Genomic DNA, 11427 nt, shown 5'->3' on the forward strand with positions numbered 1-11427 from the left:
TTATTGTACAGATTAAATGGCACACCCCACTTTTCTACACCATAGAGTTCTGTAAAAGAATCATAATGGATGAAATTATTTCTGTAGGTGATATTAGGTCTGTTTATTGCCATTAATGATCTTAATGCTGTCACTGGTACAATAGTGTCCAAGAGTTATGGACTGCAGGAGAGCTGTGTGGAGGAAAAAATAGTGTGGTTGTAGTGTTTAAGACTAATAAATTAAACATGTTTGTGCCTGAGCAGGACTGCCTTGTGCAAAGATGAGGTGTGGCTGATCAGCAAAAAAGTGGGGATTTGGAGCTGTTCAGAAAATAAGGATGACAGTATGTGATAACACTGCATACGTGGTCTTCTGATTCTTATTGTATATATGCAGTAATCACCCCTGTGAGGTCTGGCAGACAAAGATGGCACTTGCTGATTAATTTCAGAATCATTTTACTGTAGTTGGGGTGTGTAAGGACAAGGTTTGTAAACAGAGTTAATGTCATAAAGAGAGAGTATATTTATGGTAGTGCCACTGCTGACAAACTTTGTCCTACATGTGTCAGACCTTAGATGACTAATGAATTGGTTTGTCCTCTCTTCTCTGCTGTGTGCAGTGGGCAAAACTGGGGTTTGATATAAACAGTATAAAGCAAATTCGTGATTGTCCAACCTTCCTTCTTCTGGTAGATGAAATGCTTCCCTGTCCTGAATATTTTTAATTTGTATAGCAGTAGAACTATTTTTTTCTAACTCATTTAAGCCATTTCTTCTCAAAGCAACTTGTAGTTCCATCTACTTCAATGGAGATTTGCCTAATAAATGCCTAATAAACAGGAGAAGATCAGGTTTACTTTACTTCCAGCTTGATATTTTCAGCATTGCACATAATATTTCAGGGGGAAAATCCTGTGGAGGGATTCTTTCAGTTGCTACTTTTGTAGCATAAAACAGTCATCTGGATCCTGAATCTGGCAGAGGACATCAATTCCCAAGTTGAGGTTTAGGGTGAAAAGTAGCTTAATCTGCTTTATGACAACTCATGTTCTGAGATCTAGTTTTTTGTTTAAGCCAAGGATGGGAAAGGCTTGCCAAATAACAGACTGTTGGTGGAAACACAGATGTCTTAAAACTGTGCCACTCCCCTTCTCTTCCTGAGCAATGTATTTCTTTTTGTTTGCTTGTTTTCCATACTTTGTAGTGTCATAAAAAGCAAAATCTTTTAAAACCAGGCATGTGGCTGCTAGGTGGATCCTGGTGCTAGATGTCCTTTGTTCTGGTTGCTAATTTGCTTCAAAAAGCAGCAAAAAATTAGACCATTTCCTGATGTTATTATTCCAGGTGCAGCAGTGGTAAAATGTTGTACTGCCTGTGGATGTGGAGAAAGTAAAATTTGTACATGAAAAATAATATCTTGAAGAAGGACTACTCTAGTGCATTAAAATATAAGATTATGTAGTTTAGGCTTGCTGTAAATGAGACCACTTGCATTATTTTGGATATGAAAGGACAACATGTTTGTACCATCTCAGAATGTCTCAGAGAGGCAAAACGTCTCTTCACACATGAAAATCGGGATTACTTCTTGCCTTACACACATAACTGTAAAGGACTCTAACTTAAGTATTTAATTTTGCATATCTTTTCTGTTTACTTGTTGCCTAGATTTGAAAACTATGGCATCTATGTTGTAATGTTCTGGGAAATTTTGAGGACCTTGATTCGGATTGCTGTCGTGTTCTTTTTCCTGATACTGGCCTTTGGACTGAGTTTCTTCGTCCTTTTGGGTTCACAGGTTAGTTGAATGGCATAGTTTATTTTTATCCTTATAAATATTACTTTTACTAAAGAATCTCAAGAGGTTATTTACAATTTCATCGGTTCAGGGTTTTTCTTGATTTTTGGTATTTCTTCTTTTTGCAGCAAACTTATAGCACACCTCTGCTTTCTGTAATGAAGACGTTTGCAATGATGCTGGGAGACATTAATTACCATGATGCATTCCTCGATCCATTACTAAGCAACGAATTGCCATATCCATTCCTGAGTTATACAGTTCTCATTATATTTACCTTGCTTATTCCAATCCTTCTTATGAACTTGCTAGTAAGTTATTTATTAATATACAAAAGTGGTTAAGCACAGGTTTATACACAGTTTTAGCATATAGAATTGCTTTCTGATTCATTACATTAATTCATTATTTTTTAAATTGATATTTTCAGTAATGTATTAAAAAGTTGCCTTTCCCTGGACTCGTTTTCCTTCCAGTTTGCTGTCCTGAGGATTTTCCCACAGTTACCTCTTGCAAGGTTATCTTGTATACTTTAGGTAGTAACTTGTGATGGAATTTGAATTGAAGCGGCAATGTATTATTATAAGGTCTTGATTAAAAAAAAATTGGGGAATTTTAAGAAGTACTTTGATAAATGCATTCCTCCTAGACTATACATAGTTTTAATAGTTCAACCTTGCTGTACCATAACCTAGCACTAACAATATTTGTTTTAAAAAAGGCAAAACCCGTATCTTCATCACACACCAAACAGCATTCAACAGTAGTGTTAAAACTAACTAATGAGCCTGACCTGAACAAAAAGAATTAGAAAAGCTGGTAATGGTGAGAAAGGGGGAAAATATCTCATACATATTCATCTATGTTCAGCCATCAATTTCTTTTGGAAAATCAGCTTTTTATATGAGCTGAGCAATGAAAATCAAACAATTCAGCTTTTTAAAGTTATTTGTTGCTGCCATGATCCTTTTCATGGATCATGAAATCAACATGCTGCCATGATCCTTTTCATGGATCACTTGGTCAACAAGTTTTTTTTTACATAACAGCAGTAATGAAGAATCAAAAAGAACGGATATTATTCTCAGCAAATCTGAAATAGCTCTTTAGTGCTTTACTGATAGACAGATAGTAGGCATTAAAAAAGCTTACTACATTTCTTGATATATATTTGTCAAATATGCACAAAAAGGATATGTTTCCAAATTCAAGTGAAATGAAACGAATTTAACTTTAGAGTAATTTTTTTTTTTTTAATGTGAATAAGAAATACAATCGAAATCACAGACTATGGGGAAAAAAAAAAGATAATGAAATCTTTCCTGGTATTTTTAGATTGGTTTGGCTGTTGGGGACATAGCTGAAGTACAAAAATATGCTGCACTCAAAAGGATTGCAATGCAGGTATGTGGCATACTATAGAAACACCAACTATATCAAGTAGATATCGTTGTTAGAACACCATTCAGATAATTAGCTGATTTAGCATCAACATCCCTAACTAACTTCTTAGCGTCTTGATAAAGCAACTTGGGAACATGGGTGTCCTATTCTGAATAATTTTCAGTCACGTGAGTCATCATCAAGGAAATGTATATGCATTTTTAAGGAATTTCTGAACAGTCAGTTCAATGAGTTATTCCAACAACAGAATCTGAAAATGAGTAAATGTTTGACATTTGAGAGTTGCTTTTTAAAAAGAGAATTGATGCAGTGGAAAGAAGGTTTAGGTACACAGAAATCAAAGTACACCCAAATTTATTGGAGTATACTCAAAGTTCATGCTAGTCTGTGTTCTGAGTAGATACCAGGTATAACTAAGGAGCTTAACATCACATTTCTAAATGGTTTTGGTTACCTTAAGATGCATAAAGACACCTAATGGAATTTCTGTTGAAATCAGAAATGTTTAGTAACCTATATGCTTTTGAAAACTGTATACGTCTTAGGTATTTTCAGAGTAGCTTTTGCAAATATAGTCCTTATGGCTTACGTACTAGGGCTTAGGCAATAGCACAAATTCATAAAATTTTCATTTTAAGAATTCATAAATTTGGTACATGGTTTTCAAAAGCTTTTTTCCTTGTGAACTGTATATCAAGCTTTACTTTCGCAAGTGGAAATACACACAGTTTACACCTGTTAAATATAGAAGATTACATCTCACTAACATGTTCTTAGAAACTGTCTACATATTTCCTTGAAATTCTGTTCAAAGTCTGTATTGTGAGAGGAACTGACCATTCATAAAATTGATGCCAGGAGTGGTTTTGCCTATGTTCCCTGCTGGCTCTGCTTTTTCTAAAAAGTTTCAGAACCTACCTAGTGACTGAGCATAAAGAAGAGAGGTGTGCACAGACAGAATACCCAAGAACAAGAACAACTCAGAAATAACTTCTAGTAGTCGTGTAACTTAAAATTGTGTGCTATACTTGCTTAGTTGAAGCATACTTGAAGAATTCTCTCTTAGAGTAACACTTCCTTCCAAGAGATATTTCTTTTGCTAGAGATACAAATTACTAAATCAGAGGTATAAGGGCAGTTCTTACAGTGGTTAATGCTTTTCAGCTGTTTAGGTATTTCTTCAGTGCTCAGGAAGGATGTTGTCTTGCAAATTCAGACAGTACTACAACATTTTTATTAAACATGTAACATTCTGTATGTTTGATAAGATTTTAGTTGTCTGCGATAGACGTATGTTGTACATCCTGTTGATCTAGATACATATGCTCAGAATTTCTATAGCAATTTGAGAATGACTGGAAAGGTAGCATCACCTGAAAAGGCACTCACATATAACATACTTGTTTCTACCCAAAGCAAAACTTGTTTTCTCACAGGCATTCCACTGGCATCTTAATTTATACTGACTCTGTTATAATCTAGTAAAAGGATACTGCACAATTAAAGAGAGCAAGATCACTCTCCTTCCCATTATTATTTGGTCTTAAAGCCCTTGGCTACTATAGGTATTCTGTCTTTTGAACATTTCTGCCCTGTAATTCTATACTGCAAACCGCAGTGTACTAAGGAGCTATTCAAGTCATTACACAAGAGCTTATTCAATTTTGGAAGCGTTTAGTTATGAGAGTGTGCATCTATGTGGAATAATTAATTCTGCTAAAAAACACAATACTGCTATGACTAGATGGTTTTAGTGTCTGGGCTGGACTGTTTAAATATTATACCATATTTTGCAACGTAGATATCCTCCGAGGCTTGACATCTAGTAATAGTGATTTGAATATAATGACCTTATGGTTATTTTCACATGATAATATGTCTTTATCTTAAGAGAATATATATTATTCTAAATACAAAACTATGTATAGGTTAATCTTCACACCAACTTAGAGAAGAAGCTACCATTTTGGTTCTTAAGTCGGGTGGACCAGGAATCAATCACTGTATATCCCAACAGGCCGAGATACTGTGGATTTATGGTAAGATGGTAACTCTCTTAGACTATGGTTTTCTTACTAAAATGGGATATGATAGACTTACTTTGTACACAGATTAGTAAGAACATTGCATTAGTAAGACTTGATCATTAACTGACATCAGTGGAATTGTGATTAGACTTTGACTGTCTTCAGTGAAAAGGATAAATTGGTTTGAATGCAGTCTAACTTATTCAAATATAATTAGTGTTTGAATTGTCAGTGATCTATGACTTTACTAAGCAAGACAAGCTACGTAAGTTATTCAGGAAGAAAATGCAATTACTCCCTTTTGGCATTTCTTCTTTTATGTGTTTACTTTTCATTTCAGCTCTTGTTGGTAGATTGAATTTTCTGTTCAAACAAATTTTGCAAAACAAATGTTTACTATACAAAAATTAACTTCGTAACAAAAAACTTCTTTGAACTTTAACACTGTGTGGAGACTGTTACCATTCACTTACTTGGGATTTTTAATCTATTGTCAGACTGTAATATCTGATTTCAGTTTGGTTCCATGTTTTGTTTAGAGCGTGTTCCAGTATTGCTTTGGATGTGAGGACTCTACTACAGATGCACAGAGCACTGATACAACATTAGAACTGGAAGTTCTGAAGCAGAAATACAGGTATTGGTTGTGTTATTTTATTGCTGTAAAAATAAGTCAAACCAATATTACAAATATACTCCTATTTTAAACAGTGTTTAAAGCTCCGTATAGTACTTTAAAAAGTAGAATTCAACGTATCTGTTGTCCTTATGTAAGCTCCCTCACTATGGTAACTTAGTATTTTATATTCTGTAATGTGTTTACCTTCAAAATACTTGTGTGGTAGAGAAATACTTTTAACCCATGGCAGAGAAAGAGGACAGGCTTGTTTGCTCATTAAAGTGAAGTAATGGGGAAAATGCATTTTAATTTCAGAATTAGAGGTTTGTGTATGGAGGTTTTAAAGAGTTATTTTAAACTCACAATTGTTGTAATTCCAATTGGTTTGCAAATATATACAATCTGTAACTGACTTTCCACTGGTCTGACGGTAAATCTGCTTCTTATTGTTTCCCCAAAAATGGATTGGTGTCCTGATTCTCCTTTGAAAAAATCATCTGTTTCCCAAAGCCTTGGAAGGAATGCTCTGTACTTACTTTTCTTACTCATCTTACCAATATATCTGTATGAAAGGTTTCAGAAAAGCCTTCTGTGAATGTACAGCAAGGAAAATCTATTCTTTCTCACTGTATCTCACTCCCCCCTGCTCTTTTTTCTATCTTTTTTCTGTCTTTTTTTTCTTTCTCATTTTTTTAATCTACTAAATTTTTATTTCCCTGCACAGATTCTGATTAAGTATTTTTTTGCATGATGGACTCAGCAAGAGTTAAAGGGGTAAAAATACACCCTACAGATGTAGAAAACTATGGAATTTAACAAGTCTTTCTTCAAATCCATACTACGTCAATATAGTAGGAAACAGCATAGAACATACTTTTTTTTCCCTATAGAAAGGGAAGAAAACTGTAATTTTATAAACTTATGAAATTATTTTGAATACAATAACTTGTAGCCATTTTGCTATGGAAAGTTATATTTACTGCTGTAAAAATATTGGCTGAAAACTTTGCTTTACTCTGTTGCCAGTATGTTATTGTAAGAGTTAAAAACAGAATTCAGTTCCTACTGAAGCTAGTGGCAATCAGTGCTGAGTGTATACCTTTTTTTTAATCATTTGGAGTAATTTTTTTTTTTTTTTTTTTTTTTGCTTGGTATTAATGTTAGTTAATTGCTGCACTATTTTAATTCTTGGGGGGTAGGGGGCAGGGAGGTGGCAGCTGCAACTACATCTAAAAAAGCCCCAAACTGTTCTTCACAGAGAACCTTTTCAGTCTCAATGTATGTTTCATGCTGTAATTTTGTGAGTCTAGATGTTATGAAAAGTAGATTTTCAAAAAGCCTTTTGGGTAGTTTTATGAAGACAGTTTCTAGACACAATTCCCATTTCTTTCATTGTTTCTTAAACGATAACAGATATTGTGTGCTGTATGCATGATGGTAACTGATGTTAACTCTTTATTTGTATCAATTGCACTTTGGATAGCACTTTAAAAGAGATCAGTAAGTGCCTCATCAGTATCTCTCATGCTGTCAAAGCAGATGTGTAGTTCACTAAATGTTTGTGGATGCTTAATTGCCATTGAAAATTTGGCCCTGTTTTCCTTGCCAGACTATTTCAGTCAATAGGAAAAACTGTTCATAGAACTCTTCCAAATTTCATTTTGTGAGTGAAGTTGCTTTTACCTGAAGTATATAGTAAGTTCCTTTTCTCAAGAACCAGGAATTTGTTCTTCAATCCTATTTCCTGAAACCTGGAGAAGTACTCCAGCTTGAGAAATTAAATATACTCCAGATAATATTCTTTGTTAGCGTAAGGGTGAATTTGAGGACTGGTAGGTCTTTTACATCTGCAGTTTTAAGGAGTACCATGTTCTTTGAAACCAAATGACAAAGCCTGCTGTATGCATATATTTTTCTGTTTTGTTTTTGTAGGCTCAAAGATATATCAACACTGTTGGAAAAGCAACATGACCTCATTAAATTGATTATCCAAAAAATGGAGATAGTGTCAGAGGCTGAGGATGAAGACAGCAATGATTTATTCCAGCACAAGTTTAGGAAAAGGCAGTTAGAGCACAAGAATAGTAAATGGGATACAGTGTTAAAAGCTGTTAAAACAAATGTGTCTAACCCAAGCACAGAAAAGAACAATAGCTTCTTCTAGACATGGCTATGATATCATGTTGTATTATGATTTTGTTTTACTTTAGGGTCACTTCTCTTATTGTCTGTGCATAATGTTAATGTGATACATCATGTATTCAAGTACAAAAAAAGGCCAGATCCGAAAAGAGGATGCAGGTGCTCAAAACAGTATTTCAGGAGACTGAAGATGTCTAAATCCAAAACTGTGATCCCAAAAGTGGCTGGCTAATCAGGAAAGTGCCTAATTCACCAGATGCCAACCTTGCTGTCCTGACAGTTCCCAAGGCTTCTAGCTAGATCTGTTCCTGGATTTGGCCTTCATACCCTTAGGTCTGTACTGAATTACATTATTTTCTGTTATGAATATTTTTAGAATTTCCAAATTTTTAGAAATTCAAACTCTAATCATTTAGTATTCAGATGTTTTGAGAGAGCCAATGGGCTTTATGCAGATTAAAGAAAAAGTAAGAAACTAACCTGACAGGTTGTGTTGGAAGTTTGCTGAGTAAGGACTGCAGGATCAGGCCTGAAAGGTAAGAAATAAAAAGAAAATGTAACATAAGGGAAGGACTGTTTTATTTTGTAGATAACTATAAGCAGTTCTCAAAAGGATCATTTGTACTAGCATGCATATAGCAATGATAGAATGACACAGTAAACATTAGTCATTTACAACTTGCTGTCCTTACACTGGTAATGTGATTTTGGCCTTCCTGATAACCTAAAAACTGACCTTGCTGCTTTAATCTGCACTTTGGTTTTATTATTTATTTACTGGCTATTAAGTGCATTATGTAATATACAGTAATATACCAAATGTGGAAATAAACATGAATTAAACTGTGTTTAAGTACCTGAGTATATTTATTTCAGAAACAGTCCTAATAAACTAATTATGACTATATGTGGTTGTAATGCTCTATGGTCTGCTTTTGAATTCAGACATTTTCTTTAAGAACTTCATATACATTAATTCTTCACATAAAGAAAAACTGTTATTCCTGTTTATTTAAAAGGTAGCCACAACAAGATAATTCACACAGTACAGAACTTGTCCAATCTTCAGGAAACACATGAAGATGCACTTTAAATTATTGAGACTTGTGCCTTGAAATTGCCATGGATGACACGTTGTTCAGGAGGGAGAATGCTTTCTCACCCAACTGCTTTATCCCAGCTTCGAGACTTTAAATCCTTGCCTGGTAAAGTAGAGAAAGGAGGAGGTTGTCACTGGTTTTACCTATTCTGCTACACTTACTCAGGTGAACAGTTGCTTAATATCAAATGGTAGATGGCATCTGTAGAGATGCAGGAAGCATTTGGAGTTTGTTTCTCTTCACTAGCAAGATTTATTGATACCTTTGAATACTGTGGCATAAATCCATACCAGTTGTAGCTGAAGATGTTTGCTGCTGAAATTAAAGTTCTCTTCTGAGTTTGCTTCCCAGAACCTGCATAGGCATTTTGCATTTAAGTGTGACTGTAATAGTTTAGTTACGTAATAGTTTGAGGCAGAAAACTTGGATACTCCATTCAAACAGCAAACTGGGGGCACAGGTGTGTGACTGTGTCCACAAATGTACTCCTGGGTACCCCAGAGGCCCTACCCTTAAGTCTCCCTCTGGATCACATTCTAACTGTTGAGATCTGGTGTACTGTCACTCTTGCATACCGAGGTGGAAAGAAATGTGTTGCATAGATAGTGGAGTGTAACAGTGTCTCCGGTTTTCTCTTGACAAGTAGAGAGGAATGTGTGTGGCAAAGTACACTGCATCCTGCCTCGCAGGCTGCAGGAGGAGCAGCTGTGGGTTATGCTTCAGGACCAAGTCTGGTGTGACACAGTGAAACAGGGAGAGAACCAATAAGCAGGGTCAGAATCAAGAAAATAAAATTTAAGGTTACTGTAGTCATTGAAGTTGCATTGTGACCTCTTAACTCACATCTATTCCTGTGAGCAAATTGGATTTTCTGAGCTACTGTGCATCTGCAGCTCCCTTTGTCAGTGGAAACAGGAAATTCCAGGTTCTCAGGATAAGACTAAACTTGAAAAATGTAATTTTTTAATTCTTAAAGCCAGAAAAGTAATTTTAAGTTCCTGACAATCTATACATTAACACTAGATGGCAGTGAGTGATAACATTTTTGAATAAGTAAAATAAGCCTAAATGAGTAGTTTGAAGTGAAAAGGAACAGTAGTAGGGTTACAGCAGAAACAAGTAAATAGACAATATTTATAATTTTAAAGTTTAAGATTTTCAAGCCTCTTTGAACAGAACAGAGATTTAATCTTTTCTGAGCTTTTAACTTACAATGTCAAAAATGCTTGCTTTTTTTTTTTTTTTTTTTTTCTTCTCCTCCTTTCCCCATTCAGACTTACCCTCTTTCACTTATTTAGCAGCTGTCATGGTGAAAAATATGGATAACCATATCCCCCCCCTTCCCACTACACATCCAAAGCTCACCCTAACACTTGATAGTTTGCCTGCATGGAGGACTGTTTGATGGTGGATCTTAAGAAATTTCCAGATTGTTTTATTTTATTTTCTGTGATTTAGCTGTGACAGGTTCACAGCCTGTTTAAATTCTTAACAACTGCTCTTCCACAAATCAGAGTGACTAGACAGCTTGGACATCTGATGTGGATCTAAATCCAGTATTGGCACATTATTAGGAAGCCAATGCACATCGTGGCATACAGAAGTGACTTTGGTAATGGAAATGCTTCTGATGAACTCCATGGTGTGTCATAATACCATTTATAAGTGCATCCATATAATTAACTAAATTATTCACACTTTTATAATGTAAAAGCCATTAATAAAGTTGGTCTGTAATATTATTAACTCTCTGGATTTAAGAAAAAATTGCCATATATACATTGTTTACTGGGTAGTTTGTTCACAAACAGGTAGTTTAAGGGATATTAGGATCTACGATACTTTGTTTTAGGTAGTTGCTCCTGGGTTTGGTATGTGTTTGAAGGCTACCATGGCCATCAGGATAGAGTGGTCATTTCCATTGTGGTGACAGCAGGATTGTACAAACCAAGAGTGGTAGAAAAGTTTATAGTGTTTGGGATATGGAGAGTGCCTGCAGAGCAGGACTCTCTTGGTCCTATGCAGAACGAAAATTGGCCGAGTCCTGGAAGAAAACATAGAAGTTTAAAAAAGATGTTTCCTGCAGTTTAAGGTAAAGATGCAGGGTTAGAACCTGGCTTTTAAGCTTCACGAAGGAGCCATTCTCAATAGATATAGAAGTAACAGTGGATAGAAAACAGTTAAACCACCTGTATGCCAATTAATATGCAAATAAAAAACATTTTTGATAAACAGCTTTTATATGGAGAGATAGATTTTTATAATTAGCTAATGTTACAGCATTGAATTAGTTATTTAACCTTTTACGGAAGTCATCAGGCTAGGAGCCAGCACTGTGCCCTCGTGGCCAGGA

The 11427-nt window shown here is 35.2% G+C and overlaps 1 protein-coding gene across 1 annotated transcript; it reads left to right on the forward strand.

Moving 5' to 3' along the window:
• The first annotated feature begins 2080 nt into the window (after nt 1-2080).
• On the forward strand, nt 2081-8188 carry LOC104531812 (transient receptor potential cation channel subfamily A member 1-like). Its single transcript, XM_029087179.1, has 5 exons — nt 2081-2093; nt 3118-3186; nt 5115-5225; nt 5753-5850; nt 7765-8188. The coding sequence occupies exons 1-5, from the start codon at nt 2082-2084 to the stop codon at nt 7994-7996; spliced, it is 522 nt and encodes a 173-aa protein (XP_028943012.1). The 5' UTR covers nt 2081; the 3' UTR covers nt 7997-8188.
• Nucleotides 8189-11427: the final 3239 nt, after the last annotated feature.

This window comes from Antrostomus carolinensis, unplaced genomic scaffold (assembly GCF_000700745.2).
Source record: "Antrostomus carolinensis isolate BGI_N321 unplaced genomic scaffold, ASM70074v2 Scaffold13151, whole genome shotgun sequence".
NCBI lineage: Eukaryota > Metazoa > Chordata > Aves > Caprimulgiformes > Caprimulgidae > Antrostomus > Antrostomus carolinensis.

What these genes read in the sequence shown, in the direction of transcription:
- LOC104531812 (XM_029087179.1), top strand. An exon ending in TCAAAAGGATTGCAATGCAG is followed by an intron (nt 3,187 to 5,114) that starts GTATGTGGCATA and finishes AACTATGTATAG; the next exon opens with GTTAATCTTCACACCAACTT. An exon ending in CGAGATACTGTGGATTTATG is followed by an intron (nt 5,226 to 5,752) that starts GTAAGATGGTAA and finishes TGTTTTGTTTAG; the next exon opens with AGCGTGTTCCAGTATTGCTT.